The sequence below is a fragment of the Ursus maritimus genome, unplaced genomic scaffold, assembly GCF_017311325.1.
Source record: "Ursus maritimus isolate PB19 unplaced genomic scaffold, ASM1731132v1 scaffold_1, whole genome shotgun sequence".
Taxonomy (NCBI): domain Eukaryota; kingdom Metazoa; phylum Chordata; class Mammalia; order Carnivora; family Ursidae; genus Ursus; species Ursus maritimus.
In genome coordinates this window covers 87,711,662-87,732,401 of record NW_024423343.1, presented here as the reverse complement: position 1 = coordinate 87,732,401, position 20,740 = coordinate 87,711,662, and the positions used below count along the sequence as shown (strand labels likewise).

At 41.9% G+C, this 20,740-nt stretch overlaps 1 protein-coding gene across 1 annotated transcript in view; it reads right to left on the bottom strand.

Moving 5' to 3' along the window:
- The window catches only part of NXPH2 (neurexophilin 2), a 70,987-nt gene extending 51,016 nt beyond the window's left edge, over nt 1-19,971 (bottom strand). The window contains exon 1 of the mRNA XM_008695896.2: nt 19,777-19,971. Within this exon, the coding sequence (XP_008694118.2) occupies nt 19,777-19,971 (195 nt within the window). The remainder of the gene's footprint in view (nt 1-19,776) is intronic.
- Between the last annotated feature and the right edge of the window lie 769 nt (nt 19,972-20,740).

Sequence of the window (20,740 nt, the reverse complement as noted above, 5' to 3'; positions counted from 1 at the left end):
TATTGCAGGCAGAAGGATCATTGTATTTCGACAGAGGCATTTAGACCTGTTCTTTTTTTTTTTTTTTTAAGTTGCAATGGGAGAGCTATGATGTGTGCAGAAAAAAAGCTACTAAAAAAAGAGTATGCTGAGTAGCTAGAGAAGTGACACAAGCTCTGGGAACTAAGGAATCCTGTGTTGTGTTCGGTCTTGTTCTCTTACCCTTCTTTCCTCTCTTGCAAACCTAAGACCGACAAAGGCTTCAGCTTCCCCAGGCTGAGTAACCTTGTCAGCAAGTGGATAACGCTGGAAGTTTGCAGGATTTAGATGCAGCAGGTAGATACAAAAGTGTAGTGTGCTCGGAGCATACTGTCTTCATGGAATGTGCAGACCCACAGTAGTGATGGACGGAGCATGGCTGTTTTTGCTTCAAAGTCAGCGGCTTGCTGTCGCAGAGAGCGCACAGCCTGCAGAGACTGTCAGACCGGAGGCTGCGGGCTAGCTGCTCCCGTACACTATGGGTAAGTTCGAGTCTCTCAAACTTACTCTCATTTGTTGGTGTCTCTTTCATGGAATTTACATACTAGTGGACATGGATGGACACAATAAACAAATACATACCAAAGATGATGTGTGTAGTAAAGAGGAACAAAGCAGCACGAGGGACTAGAGAGTAACTGAGAACTGCTTTTTGTGTAAGGCGGTCAACAAAGGCCTCCTTTGATAAGGTCCCACCTGAGCACATGTTTGCAGGAAGCGAAGAACTGAGTGTTGAAGATATTTGGATAAAAGAGAATTCAGGGCCCAGAGAACAGCTCGTGCAAAGGCCCTGCTGTGGAAGCAAGCTGGTCAGGGGGCAGGAACCTTGAGGAGGTGAATATGATTGGAGTAGAAAGCCGTGGAGATGGGGGCAAGCAGGTGGGATGTGTGGGCTGCGTGTAGCTCAGCCGGTCAGGACGGAAAGGTCTCTGCCCAGCCTCCCTGAGTGGTCAGAGGCATGGGAAGCCGTCCTGAGTAAGCAGAGACATCACCGGACTTGCGAGAGCATCACAAGGCTGCCGTGCTGAGTACGGACTCCAGTGTCAGAAGGAGAGACCATTCCAACCATGAGGAGAACTGTGATGGGCCGAACAATGAAGATGAGACTAGGAGATGGAGGGGTGGTAGAGTGGTTATATTCTGGATTTTTTTAGAAGGCAGTCCTGCCAGGATTTGCCGACGGGTGGTCAAGGTGTGATCTTTTGCTCAAGAAATTTTGGCTGGTCTTATAAGAATAAAACAAAGTGAAAAAAAAATTCCTAAAATTTGATAGTTGCTCAAAAACTCAAGTTCACGTCCATCTTCCTTGGAAATTCTTTAGCCTTTCCAGCTGTTGGTATGCAGAAGAGTCAAGGGCCGCACAAGGGGAAGAGGGGGAGGAAGAAAGAACAGTATGAAACCCCCTATCGATTAGATCTGAGTTTCGATTTTTCACCAGAAGTTCCTCCTCATCAGTAGATGCCCAAATTAAAAATGACAAAGAGAAGGGAGAATAAAATAAAGGTGGGGCGGGGGTGGGTGGGGGGAGAGGGCCGTGAGGCACTTCTTTGCTTCTTCAGCTCCTACTTACTGCCTCCTGTGTCTTTGACTGCTTATTTTCTGGGTGAAGAAAAATGAAGAGGTTAAACACCACATTATTTAATATCTATCACTAGGGCGAGCAGAGACAAGAACTGCTCGAGACAAGATATTTTCTTTCTCAGAACAACACTGAGGAAATTCATTACAGGCTTTCACATTAAAGCACAGCCAAGCAAAGCAAACAAACAGTGTTTCTCAAGACTCAAAGCCTTAATCCAAGTAGCTTTAATGAAGCCTTGAAAAGCAACAATTGACAGTGGTAGTGGATTTTGTTCCAGAAGGAATCGATGAAAAAAAAAGAAACTCATTGAACATTACAAATACTGGAACACGGATGGAAAAGCCATGGTTAAGTACTTAGCAGATTACCTGGCATTCGAAAAGAAACCAAACCGTTTGGCTTAAACCTGTCCCTAAAATCTAGTTTTCAGTGATTAAACTGTAAGTCCTCTCCTCTCTAAGTGAGGTTTTCATGTTAAGCCAAGTGTTAGGGGCACAGCCTTGGTATTTCTTAGCATCCTAGCTTTCCTAGCTGTATCTCCTTAGAAAACCCCGACCCTGGCCCTTTCCTAAGGCATCTAAAAGGCTCCTAGGTTTTACATCCAAAAAGGAAACCTACATTTACTGGGCATCTGCCTCTGTCAGGTCCTTGGCATCGAGCTCGGCTCTCCCAGTGCCGCTCCAGGCTAACTTTCACTATCCCCGTTTTTCAAAGGGGGTACTTGAGACTCGCCCCAAGCCTCACAGCTGTTAGACCACGACGCTGTGCATGACAGAGCTGACACGGAGCCCAAAGCCTCTCCTCTCTGGCCTCACATGCCCTTCTCTACCCGTGGCTGGCATTTACGCTCCCCGAGCCCCTGGATGCTTTCACCATGACTCCTAAACCAACATTTCATGGTTTACTAATATTTTTATCAGGCACGACTTCAGGTAGGTAAGGCATTTTATCAACTTTAGGGGGCGCCGCATCACACTTAGCATGACTGTTTTCCCTCATGTCTTCAGCCTGCAGCCCGGGACGCGGCCGCAGCAAGTCACGCACGCACTCCCGTTGGACCTAACTTCACCGAACCCCTGCGGTCCGACGGGAGGAGTGTAGGTGCGTGCACTTATGGACTTTGGATACGGCTCTGCGGGCAGGGCTCCGCAGATCGCTGCTCGCTGTTGGATACCTGTCCCTTCCATCCTGATCGCTTTTCCCCCCAAACTATTTATTGTTATTTCTACCTTTAAGGGAAAGCATAACCTCCCCAGAGAAAGTGGGGGATACGCTGAATAGCTCGTAATATATGACTCCTTCACTACTAAAGGGATTTGGTGAAATGACAAAACTCCACTACTGATAATTGTTTGTGTGTATGTGTGTCTGTTTCTTGTCTAAATTAGTCTGTTAGTGGCTCAAGACGACGGATATTATAATTGATTAATTAAACAAACAGCAATGGAGAGCTTATTATGCAGCACGCATTATGCTACATGCTCTCTTCGGAACCAGGCACTCACAACACAATAGGATTACACGTAGCTGAAAATCAATCTGGGAATGGAAGAAGCTACGCCAAGGACAGACGTTGCGGTGCTTGCTGTCGCCACTACTGAGCCCTCCCTGCTGGTGTCCCACTTCGTGGAGGCTTCACTATTTTTTGTGCTAACAAGTGGGAGCAGGGAAAGATGAGCTAAGACAAAGTGTGGTTAAAATACAATTGGTATTTGCTTTGAAAATGTAGTCTGCAAGGTAAACATGGATTAGGTCTATTCCATAACAAAAGAGTTGAGAGGGCAGTTAATTACTGAATATTTTATCCTGCTGTTTTAAACCTCTGAGAGGTTTTTAAATGTGCAGGTATTTGAGGCAACTCACTACAAATATTTACTAAATGGCTGCTTTTTAAATTTTGCATCTGATGTTGTGTTAATGGACTCTGTCTCCCCAGAAAGGTAAGACTAACTCACGTATCCACCCATCCTCAGCACTCAAGATTTTACCATAGTTTACTAGTGTTCCAATCTGGGGGAGATAGGAGGACTATGCGAAGGACAGAGAAAGGAGATGAATCCAAAACCTATGATTTCTCATCTGAGGTCTGAGTCAGTAAACGTGTGTTGACCAGAGGCAAATAATTATTAATAGATGTTAAATTGTGACTCTTTGTTTTAAGTAAATTTCATGAAAGCAAGCTTTTTTACATAGATAGTTTTAATTCAAGATTGAGGCGAAAGGATATTCTAGGCTTATGTTATATAATATTTGGCATTGTAGATACACTGCTTTCTGTTCTTGAATTTATCCCACATTTGTTCCACCAAGCTATGTACATAGTTGTTCTTTGTATTTCAAAATAGTCTCTGACAATGAATTGTATTTTCCAGCTTCAGTGATCAGTGGCTTTCTCTGACAGTCTCTGTGCTTCTTTTTTCTTGCATTAAAAAACCCATTTACTGTGTGTAAAGAATTTTCAAGTGCACAGGTAAGAAGTATTACCATTGTTCCAGTATGCCTGCTTCTAGTATTTACTGCCAGTCACATTATCTACATTTATATTCTTTCATGCATGCATGAGTTTGTCTCATCTGTGCCACAATTTCCTGACTCCATCTCGATATTGTAACTATTTGCATATTGACTCTTTCTCTTCAGCACCATTCATAACACCTCCCAAGGTATGGCCAACTGAGAGTTTAATTAACATAATGTTGATATATTTCTCTCTAGATTATTAACCTAGATACAGAAATCGTGTTACTGAAATGGACTATTATTATTACTGCTATACCTTCCTTAGGATTTCCGGAGATTAAAAATATTCAGTCCATACTGAAGTAAGTTGCTTTTATTCCATCAACTGGAAAAAATAAAAAAGAAACACACACACACACACACACACACACACGCATCTTCAGCACAGAATGAAAGACCAAATTTATTGGTTGAGTGCATGAAACGTGTTTTCATGTTATTTGACCTAAATAAATTTCTGCTGATTGCATCGCTTCTAATTTTTGTGTCTCTGCCAAGGTTTCTGGAAGACAGAGACAGAGGTGACTATATGAGGCAGAGTGAGTGAACATGTAAAATGCAGCTCTACAGTCAGGCTGCCTGGGTTTTAAACCTGGCTCCCATATTTGCTGGGTACATGACCTTGGGTGAGTTTCTTAGCATCTCTGTATGGACTGTACTGTGTTCTTCAAAAAACTCATATGTGGAAGCCCTAACCCTCGATGTGACTATATTTGGAGGCAGGGTTTTCAAAGAGGCAATTAAGATTAAATGAGGTCATAAGAATGGAGCTCTACTGTGAGGGAACTGTTGTCCTTATAAGAGGAAGGGACGCCAGAGCTCTCTGCACACTCACCCTTTGAGGAAAGGCCACGTGAGGACAGAGAGAAGATGGCCATCTGCAAGGCCATCTGGAAGAGAGGTTTCACCAGAAACCAACCCTGCCTTGATCTAGGACTTCCAGCCTCCAGAACTGTGAGAAATTAATTTCTGTTGTTTAAACCACCCGGCCTGTGGTATTTTCTTATAGTGGCCTTAGCAGACTAACACAATCTCTAAAACAGAGTTTTTAATCCTCTGGATACAAAAATAGCACATACCTGATAAGAAGTATCTGGATGAAAAAGAAAGTCATTTCAATTACTTAGGATAGTACCTGACATATAGAAAGGTCTCAGTAAATATTAGCGATTATTATTTTTAATGAGCAAGTGCTTAATCTAGCAGAAGTCAAACAGAAGCCTTTTAACTGAAATACATTTTTCCTTAAGACAAATAATGCTTATAAACATAAAGGATAAATAAAAATTCCTGTCTGAAAATACTACTGTAACAACAATGTAGACACACTTATTCTCTCATAAAAAATGTTTGCCATTATCTAGACATCGAGCTGTATAGTGAACAAAGCCAAAATTATAGATTAAAATGGAAAAAATGGTAAAAAAAAATCCAGATGTGGCTTTATAAAACATTTTAATCACTTCTGTGTTCATTTTAAGTCCAAGTGTTGGGAATCACGTAGACACAAAGTTTTGCTAAAGGGTTTAAGCCATTTCTTCGTAGTTATTATTAAGGTATTTTATGACTCTCATTAGTTTTCTAGGGTTAAAAAGATCAGAACTTTACTTACATTTCCTTTTTATATTTCCTTTGATGCATACTGACCCAAATATTATACTAAATTACCTGCTTCCCAAAGAAAGCCACAGTCTGTGTCAGGGTCCATTCTTCTCCTGATGTTCAGGACTCTCCTTATGTTTTGCTAAATATTTCACTATAGACCAGGTGCTACCTGTTGTTCTTAAGAAGAAAACATGTTATTTCCTCTTTTAAAAAATGAGGTTGATATTGAATTCTGCTTAGAGTTCTATTTTTTCTAGATATACAGAGAGTTCTAATATATTCCGATTATTTTCCTGGACAAATTGGACTTAGTTGTTTCTTAAAAAAGTGGTATTCCTTCTTTTATAAAGTGAGACTGATATTTTTCAACAGGTCTAACCTTTTTTTTTTTTTAATTAAAAGCACAGTTTTTAGTACATACTTGCATACTTGGAGTCTACCTTCAACTGGGGATGAGGGCGGGCAGAGCGCCTGGAAGCTGGAGGCGACATTTGTCTTGGGTAGTTCCAGCTAAGTTGTTTCTACTTTCCTTATGTTAAAAGAGAGGAACATGAATAAAATCGGGGGGGGGGGCTTTTTCATTTCTGGATTATTGTTTCCGGGGAGATTTGTTAAATTCCATTTGAAGAAAGTTCAAAAGATGCTTTATGTATCCAAAATAGAGCCTTTGATTTGCATTCATCTTCCTACCCAATCTATTTCGTTTTTCCCATCCCAGAAAATAGCATCCTTAGTTTCTCAAGCCGGAAATCTGGTAAGTGGTCCTTTGTACTTTCAGTTCCCTGCAAAGTCACATTCAGTTCTTCATCAGCTCTTGCCAGTTTTACCTTCAAACCCTATTTTGTACCTACCTGTCCCTCTCTATCTTCACCACCAGTCCCTTCCTTCAAGCCAACAACTTTGTTCACCTGAACCCCTCAGTCCGCATAATAATCAGTCATTCTGCTTCCACTTTTCCACCCAGCTGCATTAGTGCTTTTTAAAAACATAAATCAAAGCATCATTCTCCGGATTAACCTTCTAAAATCCTGCTGCACTTAGAGCACAATCTGAATTCTTTCCCAGGACTAAAAAGTTCTCCAACAGTTGATCCCTGCCTGCCTCCTGGCATTTACTTCTTCCCACATGACGCCTTGCCCACCATGTCCAAGACACACTGGCCTTTAGGTCCTCCAACTGCCAAGTTCCTTCCAACACGCTGCAGTTTTAAAACACTGCCCCATGTCTTTCGACACTCCTGTCATGAAGAAGTGAGGTCCACATCTCCCTTGTTTGAATCTGGGTGGCTTTGTGACTGCTCTGACCAAGAGATGCTATGTGATGGATCAGTTTGCTAAGACAATGGTAACAAAGACCATAGACTGGGTGGCTTAACCAACAGAAATTTATTTCCCTGCCGTTCTGGAGGCAGGAAGTCTGAGATCAAGGTGCTGGCAGGGTTGGTTTCTTCTGAGGCCTCTCTCCTTGGCTTGTCGACAGACATCATCTCACTGTGTCCTCACATGGTTGTCCCTTGGTCTGTGTTGTCTGTGCCCTAATTTCCCCTCATAAGGACACCATTCATAGTGGAAGGGCCACTCACATGATCTCATTTTACCTTAATGACTTCTTGAAAAGCTTTATGTCCAAATATAGTTTCATCTGAGGTGCTGGAGCGCAGGATTCAATATATGAATTTGGAGGGCCACAAGTCAGCCCATAACACTTCTGAGGCCAGGTTATAGAAGGCTAGGCATCATCTGTTGTTTACTCTGAGCCCCTAAGCCACTATGTAAGAAATACGACTCCCCTGGGGCACCATATGTGGAAGTCCAAGCCACCGGACAGGCCACATGTAGATGCTTGGGGTCACGGCCCAGCTCCGCCTAGTCTTCAAGTTGTGCCAGTCCAAGAGCCAGACGTGGGAGCAAAGCCTAATAATTCTAGCTCATTTCAGTCCCAGCCATCCAAGTCACCCAGATATTTTAGTCATCTCCGAAGAGGCCCCATACTTTGTGGAGCAGGGACAAGCTATCCTGGCTGCAGCCTATCCAAACTCCTGACCCACAGGACCTATGAGCACAGTAAATCTTTATGCCACTAAATTTGGGGTGGTTTGTTACACAGCAACAGGTAACAGTAATACCATCTTGGGGCTTCACATACGTTCTCCTCTCTCCCTGGAATGCTCTTCCCTCTGCTCTTGGTTATCATCCTCTCTCTCCTTAAACATCACCTCCTTAGAGAGGTCTCTTCTTTTTTTTTTTTTTAAAGATTTTATTTATTCAACAGAGATAGAGACAGCCAGCGAGAGAGGGAACACAAGCAGGGGAGTGGGAGAGGAAGAAGCAGGCTCATAGCGGAGGAGCCTGATGTGGGGCTCGATCCCATAACGCTGGGATCACGCCCTGAGCTGAAGGCAGACGCTTAACCGCTGTGCCACCCAGGCGCCCCCTAGAGAGGTCTCTTCTGATGGCCAGTGTAAAGTGTGTCCCCCCCGCCTTCATTTGTCTTAGAGTTCCTTATTCTTCCCCTTCAGAGCATCCATAGACACTTAAGTGGCATATAATCACTTATTTCTATCATTCAGTTTCTGCCTTCTCCATACTACTTGCTTTTTAAGAACAGGAACAGGAACCACTTTCCATTTGTTTGCCTAGATCAGATATGCTATACGTGCTCATAATCAGAGGCCGTGCAATACTTGCTGAATAGATAAATGACTATCGGGTCAGCATTACTCTGTTCTTGTTGGAAAAAATCACTGAAACCAAACTGATGGGATTTAGGAAGAGGCCTGGTTAAATTTAAGCAGTGCGCTTTGACTGAGTACCTGTTCTTGCTGGCTCTAATCTAGGAGCTGACAATGGAACGACGACCAAGGAAACCCAAATGCCAAATAAATCCACCAGTGGACAGCACTGTGGCAACTCACAAATAGTCTGCTCTTTGGCACAGTCTCCCCAGGGCTTTGGCAACTTCACGTGGGCGTCAAAGTGATGAAAGTCGTGGCTCAAAATGCCCATGACAGTCTGCCCTGGGTGGGTGAGGCTGTTTCCAAGTTCTTCCATAAATACTATACTGAGCCTTTAGAAGTCTGTGCCCACTAAAGATGAACGATTTAAGCAAATCTGTAGGTAGATCGGTTAGAAATCACAGAGGTCAGGGGCGCCTGGGTGGCTCAGTCGTTAAGCGACTGCCTTCGGCTCAGGGCGTGATCCCGGCGTTCTGGGATCGAGCCCCACATCAGGCTCCTCTGCTGGGAGCCTGCTTCTTCCTCTCCCACTCCCCCTGCTTGTGTTCCCTCTCTCGCTGGCTGTCTCTATCTCTGTCAAATGAATAAATAAAATCTTTAAAAAAAAAAAAAAAAAAAAGAAATCACAGAGGTCAATCCAAGGAGAGGGCTGGCGTCTTGGGGCCCAAGGTCAGCATTCTGACCTACAGTGAGCAGCACCATTAAAACCATCACAAGGAGGAGGCAGTAGCTTGGCCTTGACAAGCCCGGCTTCAAGATTCCCAAAACTCACTTCTTTTTGTAATAGTACCTCTTTGTTGTTTTTGCCCAAAAGGTTTGCAGTTGTTTCTAGCTCTGCTTCTCAGTTCCCATGATATATATATTGCCTCAACCTATGATCTGTGTACGCACCCCTGCCAAACTCTGAAACGATGCTGCGTAGGCTGTTGTGAGTAGGCAGGTGTGGATGGATATGTGGATAAAGAGGAAACAGAAATAAGAAAAATGTGACTAATGTGGCAAAGAAGGTTAAGGAACTAGCTGATTGTTCTCAGACATCTTGGTTTACATCCAAAGTATGTCAAATTAGGAATAAATCATGGACTACGTTGCTTTCCAAGTCTGCTGATCTTGTACGAGCTGTGTCAGAAGGGGAGCTCTGTGATTAGGGATACAGTCATCCCAGGCAATCAAAAATGTTTTTAGAATCCTGTAGAGAAATTTGGCCCACGCGAAGTCCTAGAGAAGAGGAGGGGGTTGGGAAGCTCCTTAGGTGACCTGTCATGGACATGGCCCTGGAGGCGAGACGGATGTGTAATTGGACTTTTTAAAAGGCACCTGCATGGTTAGGTAAGGAGAAAAAGTTGAAAAACTAACGCTGTTAAACTGTCAAGGCGGGAGCTCCTTTCAGGAGAAGGTCTCGTCTAAAGTTCTGTCAATGTCAGACCTGAGGATGTGGACGTCTTTCTAATGAGGGGAGACCCTCAGGTATGCTGACCCAGCCTTTTGAGTCCTGCACCTCAAAGCTTCACTAGGCGGGCTCTGCCCTTCTCCTGCTTTGTCACGTTGGCTGTATGAGCCTGTGCTGTGATCTCTTTGACCTAGCTTTCTGAGCCGAAGGTCTTCTCAGTGTTCCTTCTGCTGGTATTCTGGTTTTGGTTTATGCCCTTAATCTTTTATTTGAAGTCCTAATAACCAGCTCTTCATAATTCTGAATAATATGGCTCTTCCCAGTTCCATTTCTTATTCTTCTTATGCCACTTGTAGAGGTTTGCTCACTGTCATTGATTATATATATCATGGCATATTTGACATAAAGCCTCCAGATTAAATGGAAAAAACCTGAGGCAAATCACAAATATTTGCTATGTGTCAAATAGACTTTCAAGCAATTGACTACATTTCCTCCTTTTCAAAATGCAGTTTCTGTGCTCTTATATCGTCTCTCGTCCTGTTTAATGTGCACAAATCCTTCAAATACCTTACAGGATTTGTTTCTTCCCTTTCCTTTCCTTCCTTCCTTCCTTCCTTCCTTCCTTCCTTCCTTCCTTCCTTCCTTCCTTCCTTCCTTCCTTCCTTCCTTCCTTCTTTCTTTTTAAGAACTTGAGAAAAGTGAATTTATTGAAGTAAGTTGTGTTGTGTGTTCTAAAAATTCTTCCTAATTCCCTGTATCAACATGGCCTATAATGAAATTATTTGAAGGAGAAATTCCCTTAAAGATGATTTTTCTATTGACTGAAAAATTCCTATGAGATTTTTTTTTACTATGAGTGGTCCAGTGATAAGTGTATTTAAAGAAATCAAGATAAACAGAAGGCCATTTTGTTAACTGGGGATAGCTTAGAAAGAAAGAATGGAAAGTTACAAAGATTTAGAGAGAATATTTGACTTAAAACAGGAGTTGAAAAAATATCTAGATATTTTATTTCTGTATAAATCAAGAGGGAAACCTCTTATTAAATCTGCAAGTGACTCCAAGCTGGGAGAGATTATTAATCCATCAGCTCACAGAACCAAGAATCAGAAAGATCTTGAAAGGCAAAAAAGAAAGAATATGAAATTAATGGAAAGAAATGTGAAGTTTTTGCACTTAAACCTGAAAAAAATTTCTATGGAAATTGTTATTTCATGAGAAAAAAATTTCTGTATGGCTAGTTGTCTTCTAGCTACACTTAAGCAAGAAGGGGATATAACATCTCAGAAAACTCTCCCAACTTTGGGCTGCGTTATAGAAGCAGATTTTACAGGACGATCGAAGGAAGTTATTACACCCATGGACCTCAGATCACATCTTGATATTCATACTTGGTTCTAAAAGGGGCATTAAGTAATGAGCTGTCTCTGGAAGATGAGTGACCAGGATCTGGAAGTTTCCAGAACATAAAATCAGGGGTAGTGGAAGGATTTGCAGTTATACATCAGGAAGCAAGAAGATTTCAAAGACAATCAGAATGTTGTTTGTAAATTTAGATGAAATGTCAAATAAAAGGAGACAGTTTGGGTAGTTGTAAAGGGTAGTTCTAGAAGAATGCATGGAAGTTACTGAGAAGCAGAACTCAGCTTGGGGATATTAAATTTAATAAAAGCTTAACTACCTATTATGTTTTGAGCATCAGGAATACAGAGATCAGTAGGGCTCAATCTCTGTTCTCAACTTTGTATTTTAGGAGGGGAGTAAAGTTCTGAGCATCCCATTTCAATGTGTGTGAGGTTGTTTTCTCCCCACCAGTAAGCAATGCTCCAGCACCAGCTGGGGGTCTTACAATTTAATTCAAATCTGACACTATTTTGGAATTACGTAAAACTTCTGGGCATGGGAGACTCCATTTTGAGAAAAGCTCCATTTTCCTTTCTAAAACAAAGGGCTAATGAACTCTTTGGGAACTGCACAAAAAGACCTTTGGACTGGGCCAGAAGCAGCAAATATTCTACAAGCAATTGTTTATAAGGTCAACAGGACAATGGGCATCCTGATCAGAAGACTGTGGGTTGTGCGCTTTTTAAAGACATAATGGCTGCACTAATTAAGGTGCACCAGGACTAGTTTCAACTGTTAACACCAACAGAGTAGTTGATCAATGTGTAACCAAAAGCAGCTCGCCTGTTAGGACCAATTGAGAATTTTTTTCCTCTCTTATCTAAGTCATGAATTGCTCCCCTTCCTTTTTTCTCATAAAAACCCCTGCTTTCACCCTGTAGGCAGGACACTTCTTTGGTTACTGCTGGAATATGTGCTCCTGAATCACAATTCTGAGACCCCAGATAAATGCCTTTGTTCTTTTTCCGTTTTGCTTCCTTTATAGGTTGACACTACCTATCTAGAGATAGCATCGCACCACACAGGTTATGGGGTCAGTCCCACGAGACTGCCCCCCTCCCCAATTTGGGATGCCAGTTGCAAGTCCAGGTCACCACCTGTGCTTCTGACCTACCACCTATAGGTTGAAGGTTCAATGACCTTTTTCAGGTTTGATTAATTTGCTAGAGCGGCTCACATAACTCAGAGAAACATTTTACTTACTAGATCACTGGTTTATTATAAAAGAATGTCACTCAGGATGGCCAGAATGAAGAGATACATAGGGCAAGGTATGGTGAAGAGGTGCAGAGATTCCTCTTGGAGAGGGCCACTCTCCTCAAATCTCCATGTGTTCACCCAACCTGGAAGCTCTCTGAATCCCTTCCTTTTGGGTTTTTATGGAGGCTTCCTTACATAGGCATGATTCATTAAATCACTGGCCATTGGTGATTGATTCAACCTCTAGTTCCTCCCTACTCCCTAGAGGTCAGGGGCGTGGGACTGAAGTTTCCAATCCTCTAATCACAGGGTTGACTCCCCTGGCAACTAGCCCCGATCCTTAGATGCTACACAAAAGTCACCTCATTACCATAAACCCAGTTGTGGTGCAAAGGGGCTTGTTATGAACAACAAGACACCCATTACACCTGTATGGTTCTGAAATGACTTTAGGAACTGAAGACAAGAGATCAAACATTATAACAAAAGATGCTCCCATTTGCTCTTATTGTTCAGGAAATTCCAAGGGTTTGGTGTACCGTGAGTCAAGAACCAAAACAGACCAAATATGTATGAGAAACATATTTTGGTTAGCTGAATGACCAAATATATACTCCTTATAACTCACAATATCACAGAGAGGCAATGAGATAAAGTAACTATTCAATGTGATTGGTGGCCAAGAGGAAGAAATGCCCAAGCTAAGGAAAGCTTTATGAACACAGTTGTGTTTGAGCTAAACCTTAGAAAGTGAATATGTGCTTGTAGAAGAATGGAATATGGAATAGAGGGAGTGAACACCAGTTAGAAAGGTGACAGTAAAAAGCTAGAGGGAGATGCCAGGAGTGGTGGGAGATTTGGACAGGGCAGAATGAACAGGACCTAGTGTTGGTGGGGATGGGTAAGGGAGTTGAAGGAGAAATGCACCCATAATGATTCTATGGATTTGTATTTGGATGCTTGGATGGCTGATGATACCATTAATGAAGAGAGGCAATACGGTGAGCAAAGGATGTTCAGGGACAAGAAGAGAAAATAGGGAATTCAATGAGCTTGTGGTAGCTCAGAGGCATCTTGATAAAAATATAGAATCAAGAGATGGAAATCAGAAAAATGGTCAAGGTCAGAGGTATAAATCTAGGAGCCCTCAGTTTTTAAGTGGTACTTAGTCTTGATAGTGGGTGGTATTATCTGGGGTGTGGTAGAGAAGATTTTAGGGGAAAAAGCCAAGAATAAAATCTTGAGAAAGTCAGTTGTTTGAGGTCAGGTGGGAAAGGATTTCGTGGCAAGCAAGAAGCTGAGCTTAAATATAAATATGGTATTCTTCTGGAAAAAAATCCATGATATTGCATGTCTGAACTTGGAGATGTCAGTTTTTATTGATCTAAAAGGTCATAAATCTCCTAGGTACTATACATACAAAAAAAGCTGATGTTGAGACTGATTTTTGCAGGAGGTTTTAGAGTTAGGATCCCGTTATGGTATCCTTGTTTCTTACTTTCCCATGTCACCATTCCCCACACCTTTTACTACATATTTCAGAGCCAATCTGTCTCTGGAATGTCTTGGCCTTCCGGGGCCAAGTCAAGAGCAATGTGTTGGAATTAGTCAGAACTGGATGCCCTCTCCAGACCATGAAATTGCTGGTATCCTAATCAGTATCTGTAAAATACACAACATACAACTTTCAGGCAAATAATTAGGACAGTGCTTCTTGAATCATTATGTAGTGTGTTATCCTTTGAAAGACACTGCCAGTCTAATCTGTGGTTAATAATCCAGTGACCCACACAAAGGAGTTGTTCTACTGTCTGCTTAAACTGAACATCTTCATTCTCACATGTAGCAGAAAGAAAGCACTTTGGATTAGGTTTTGGATTCCAAACCCACTTTATCACTTTCTAAAACTTATTTTCTTTATCTGGAAAATGGTAACGATATGGGGCTTATGGGCTTGTTCTTGTAATTAAATAAAAACGATGAAGAAAAAAAGCCTGGAATAGTGCATGACGATTAATGGACTCACCCCCAAATGGTAATCACTATTTCTAATTTTATTTTGGAAAACATATTTTCATCTTCGCTCATTGTGTGCGAAAATCTTTATCTCATCTTTAGCGATATACCTATTACCTCACACTACAAGGGATAAAAGACTGTAAAGAAAAAAAACCACTGTGGTTATTCAAAGGATTTTCATGGCACTGATAAATGGGTCTTTTATCCAATATAGATTTCCTCGATCACTTCAATGCTCATTATAGAAGCACCTCTGTTCTATTCTCTGTTTTACAGTTTTGTTCCTACAACAAAAGAAATCAAAGCACCCAAGTTCAATGCGATGCAGTGCAACCACAATCTAACTTCTCTGAAACAAAGATGCAGAACCGAGGGGACTGCCTGAATTTGCTCCCTTTGCTCTGCCCGGTTAGTGCTGCTTGTGGGAAATATGTTATCACACATGCCACATGCGCTGTAACATCAAAGGGGCAGAAGCAGATGAACTGGGGATTTTGTCTCTCATCAGCTTCTTTGGGCATGGACACACCTATAACACCATCCTCAGCGACCTTATCTGCCTGCAACCCACAGACTCACTACACAATACAATGGGAGCCAGCAAACCTTCAAAGACACATAGGCTTCAAAAATGAACAAACTCTCAGGAAACAGGGTCTAATTTTTTAAGAAGAAAAACTTCTTAAAACAACAGGTTGAAGTTCACACTGGATACAGGATGGTGAATAGGTTAGCAATGACTGCTTCCATGGGCAATGTGTTATTGCCCCAGGAGCAGACACTACAAAGCACTGTATAGGCATAGCTCATTTTATTGCACTGCAGTTTATTGCATTTTGCAGATAAGCTTTTTTTTTACACACTGAAGCTTTGTGGCAACCCTGCATCAACCAAGTCTATCGTCACCATTTTTCCAACAGCATTTGCTCATGTCGTGTCTCCGTGTCACATTTTGATAATTCTCACACTATTTCAAGCTTCTTCATTATTACTGTATTTGCTATGGTGATCTGTGATCAGTGATCTTGGATGTTACCGTAGTAATTGTTTTGGGGCACCGTCAATCATGCCCACATGACAGCACACTTCATCTATAAATATTATACGTGTTCTGACTGTTTCACCAACCAGCCATTCCCCTTTCTCTCTCCTCCCTTTTGGGCCTCCCTATTCCCTGAGACACCACAATATTGAAATTAGACCAGTCAATACCGTACTATGGCCTCTAAGTGTCCAAGTGAAAGGAAGAGTCACATGCCTCTTGCTTTTAATCAAAAGCTAGAAATGATTAAGCTCAGTGAGGAAGACGTGTTGAAAGCCGAGACGGGCTGAAAGCGAGGTGTCCGGTGCCAAACAGTCAGCCAAGTTGCAAATGCAAAAGAGAAGTTCTTGAAGGAAACGAAAAGGGCTTCTCCAGTGAACACATGAATGATAAGAAAGGGAAAGAGCCTTATTGCTGAAATGGAGGTTTCCTTGGTTTGGATAGAATATCAAACCAACCACAATATTCCCTTAACCAAAGCCTAATCCAGGGCAAGGTCCTAGCTCTCCTCATTTCTACAAAGGCTGAGAGAGGTAGGGAAGCTGAGGAAGAAAAGTCTGAAGCTAGCGGGGTTTGGTCATTGAGTTTAAGGAAAGAAGCCATTTCCATAATATAAAAACAGAAGGTGAAGTATGAAGTGCTGAGGCAGAAGCTGCAACACATTATCCAGAAGGCCCCGCTGAGACAATGAACGAAGGTGTTACATCAACAACCGATTTTCAATTTAGTCAAAGCAGCCTTCTACGGGAAGATGCCATCTCAGACTTTCATAGCTAGAGAGGAGAAGTCAATGCCTGGCTTGAAAGCTTCCGAGGACAGGCTGGCTCTCTTGTTAGGGACGAATGCAGCTGCTGACTTGAAGTTGAAGCCAATGTTTATTTACCATTCTGAAAATCCTAAGGCCCTTATGAATTATGCCAAATCTACTCAGCCTGTGCTCTATGAATGGAGCAACAAGCCTGGACGACAGCACGTTTGTTTATAGCATGGTTTCCTGAATATGTAAGCCCACTGTTGAGACACCTACTGCTCAGAAAAGATTCCTTTCAAAATATTACTGCTCGGTGACAATACACCTGGTCACCCAAGAGCTCTGATGGAGATGGACAATGAGATCAAGGTTGTTTTCATGCCTGCTAACACGACATCCTTTCTACAGTCTATTGATCGGGGAGTAGTTTTGACTTTCAAGTCTTATTATTAAAAAAATATATATTTGCAAAGCTATGCCCGCCGTAAATAATGATTCCTCAGATGGATCTGGGCAAAGTCAGTTGAAAACCTTCTGAAAAGGATTCACCCTCCCAGATGCTATTAAGAACATTCAGGATGTATGGGAAGAGGTCAAAACACTAGCATCCACTGGGTTTGGAAGAAGTTGGTTCTAACCGTCCTGGATGACTTTGAGGGGTTCAAGACTTCAGCGGAAGAAGTGACTGCAGATGGGGAGGAAACAGCAAGAGAACTAAAATTAGAAGTAGAGCCTGAGGATGTGACTGAATGGCTGTGATCTCATGATAAAACTTTCACGAATGAAGGGTTGCTTCTCTTGGATGTGCAAAGAAAGTGGTTTCTTGAGATGGAATCTATTCCTGGTAAAGATGCTGTGAAGATTGTTGAAATGACAACAAAGGATTTAGAATATTACATAAACTTAGTTGATAAAGCAGTGCCAGGGTTGGAGAGGACTGATTCCAATTTTAAAAGAAGTTCTATTGTGGGTAAAATGCTATCAAACAGTGTCACATGCTACAGAGAAATTGTTTATGAAAGGAAGAGTCAATCAACGTGGCAAATTTCTCTGTTGTTTTATTTTAAGAAACTGCCACAACCATCCCAACCTTCAGCAACCACCTCCCTGATCAGTGAGTAGCCATCAACAATCTTGCTGAAAGTTCAGATGATGGTTAGCATTTTTTTTTAACCAACAAAGTATTGCTTAGTTAAGGTATATACATTTTTTTAGACATAATGCCATTGCACACTCAACAGACCACAGTATACTGTAAACATAACTTTTTCTCCCCCAGATTTTAGTTTTAAGTCATCTCTACACCCAGCATGGGGCTCGAACTCACCACCCCGAGATCAAGAGTTGCACACTCCCCTGACTGAGCCAGTCAGGCACCCCTAAACATAACTTTTATAGGCACTGGAAAACTAAAAAAAATAATTTGACTCGCTTTAAGATGATACCTGCTTTACTGCAGTGGTCTGGAACCGAACCTGCAGGATCTCTGAGCTATGTCTGTATCAGTGATAAAAACAAAATAACAACAATAATAAGCATAACCACAACCACAATCATAATAATGTGCTTTCCTTTACGTAACAAGTAATCATCGAATGCCATCTCAGTTTCCAGATTTGATTGCCATACTAGGAGGCACGGGGGAGAGAAGGAGGGCCACGGCCCCTGTGTAAATAAAAGTAATAGACACGAGCAAACATTCACAATATTTGCCCCCCAAATTTTACACACATGCATTCAGAAGAGGGAGAAATACGCATTGACCCCGCTGATCAGAAAAGGCTTCCTATGGTAAACAGCAGTGCGATGTGGTGAGGAGCTACTGTGGAAATAGAGTATGGAATGAGCTAAGGTATGCAGGGCACAAGAGAGGAGGAAGGGAGTGGCTGAGGGAGGAAAGGGCAAGAAGTTGCAAGTGTCTGTCACCTGAAGTGGGGTCACGTTAGGCAAGGCCAGAGGAATATGGTGAGAGCAGGTTACAAAGGGACATGAACACTAGGTTGAAGAACTGTGATTTTTTTCCTCTGCAGTTTAGCTGATGAAAAGCCATCTGCTCTCAAGTAGGGAAATGACATATGATCAAAGATGCAGTGTAAGATTAACCTAGCAGTAGTGAATCTGCCTCAGGAATGAGGCAGGAACTGCACATATGCATAAAGAAACAAAAAGATATACAATATATTATATATCGGCACTGTACGGAATAGATTAGAATGTGAAAGGGGAAAAATACACAAGCAGGGAGAACAGACAGGAAGCAGGGGAGAAGATGTAGTTCTTGACCCTAGAATTATTTGGATATGTACACTTTGAGTTGCTTTTGTAACACCTGTGGCAATTTTTCCCTAATCCATCCATATCTGCTCCCTAAAGTCCTCTTTTGCCGAATGGTACAAATGTGCACGCTGGTGTTGTCAGTCCACAGAAAAGAACCATGCACACTGGCTCATCCTGGGCTCGTTTGTGCTCAGTTCTTCACCGTAGGGCCCTGACGGCACGAAAGGCCTGACCAGCTGGAGAGCATGACTGCAATCTGCAGTAGAAAAAGGAGGGACGAGTCAGGAGTAGATTTTAGTAACTGGGTCCTGGTTAACTTCGGAAGAGAGGGTCCTTGAACTGCAGATGTCTTTGAGAAAATCTGTCTGTTGGAAAAAAACGAGTTAAGAGCTTGAGGTAATGTATTATTTTTCAACTTTCTGGCTACAGCTACTCCGCTACTCTATTTTTTCCCCCTATTTTCTCTATTAATCAACATGCCACATAGGTATCCGATTGTTCTTGAACTTTGCTTGTTCGCCTGCACACCTTTTCAGAAGATTATCAAAGTGTGATGAGGGGTTCTAGTCATCCTGAAATGAATCAGCTAATTAAATTAATTTTATCTCGGGTATATTGCTGGAGTCCAATTAAGTTACTAAGCCAATCACATCAGAATAAATCAACCATACTGTTACATAATTCTTTTTAATAAACAGAGTTATAATTATATGAAGGCAATTCTGAGGATACCATATGCTACAAAGCAGGGAACCTAATTTATTTCCTTGATTCAGAGAGACAAACTCACTCATGTGTAATGACTTTTATCATCCAAAATTTTAATTCTTATTGCATTATAAAGTTTGGAGTCCTTTGCTTGCTTTATAGATCACAGTAACACTGAGTTCACAGTGGGGCTCGCGGGGAGCCTTTGCTACCAAGGGAGGCTTTGCTACAGATCTGAAACGGAGAGCAGGAAGCCATGTTGCAAATTCGCTAAGGCGGTGTCGGAAGCAAGTACTGGTTCCTCCTGTACTTCTCAACAGCCAGTGTAAGGAGAGACGCGAGTGGGGGTTGGGTGGGGAAAAACACATCTTGAAATAGATCCTCAGAGAGAAGAGCCATGTTGGGACAATCCCCTTGCTTCCCACTTCTCCCTCCACATTTTCCTGGCAAGTCATAGGCGTCGTATCAACTCCTGGTGAAAATGACTTCTTTTAAAATATAACAAAACAGAAATCCACTTCACAGATCTGAGAACGGGAACGAAAACACCTTTGTTTGACAACTTGGCCTGATTCTCCGCGAATGCTGTTGACGGTTCGGCTTTGTTGTGGATGGGAATGAGTGAAGCTTGCAAGGGGAATCGGTCCATGGTAGCATCATGTTCAGAGACAGCTACCGTCTCCAGCCAAGATGGTGTTGGCAGAGCTGAGGACGCCATTGGCCCAAGGGATGGATGGCCTGCCCAGCCGTGCACACACTCATTTGTGCAGCTACTCAGACAGGGATGAGTGCTGGGGAGCTCAGAAATAATGAAGAAATGTTAGGTCAGGGTCCCTGAGAGTTACCTTTGCTTACCTTCTCTTTGAAGTGATTTTTGAGAATGTTAGAAAACTAGGAAATCATCCCCCACTTTTTTGGTTCATATTTCTTATTATTGAAGTTCTCAAAATTATATGATCCAAATCCCAGTTATTTCTGGAAGAGATAAATGAATAACCTAATTTCTCAATTGGGGATGATACCTCTTGTCATTTAATTTCCTTACGTGCAGAAGTTGTACCACTTGTAAATTACTTGGAGTCCTGAAATGAAATAACCTAGACACAAATATCCTAATTGCACAAGAAAAAATCTAGGTTAAAGCAACAAAAGTAGCAAAAATTGATGTGAAAGCAAGGTATTTAGTGTATTATATACTTTCTGTAGTGGTTACATCTAATTCCATCTTGGATTGCTACTAGAAATGTTTGGATATCAACGACATTTATTTCTGTTTCCTTCCAGCCCTTATATAATTACCTAGATGCAGAACAGAGAGAAGTAGAGGATCCCCAAAGCAAAGAAAGCCCTGTATTGCCCTCAATTTGAGCATTAATGGGTAGAATGTTACCATGGTAAAATGCACTATTGCTAATTCATGGTTACACGTTCCACAGAAGCTAGCATATTGCTCTCTATTTATGAGCCTGAAAAGTCAATCCCATGCC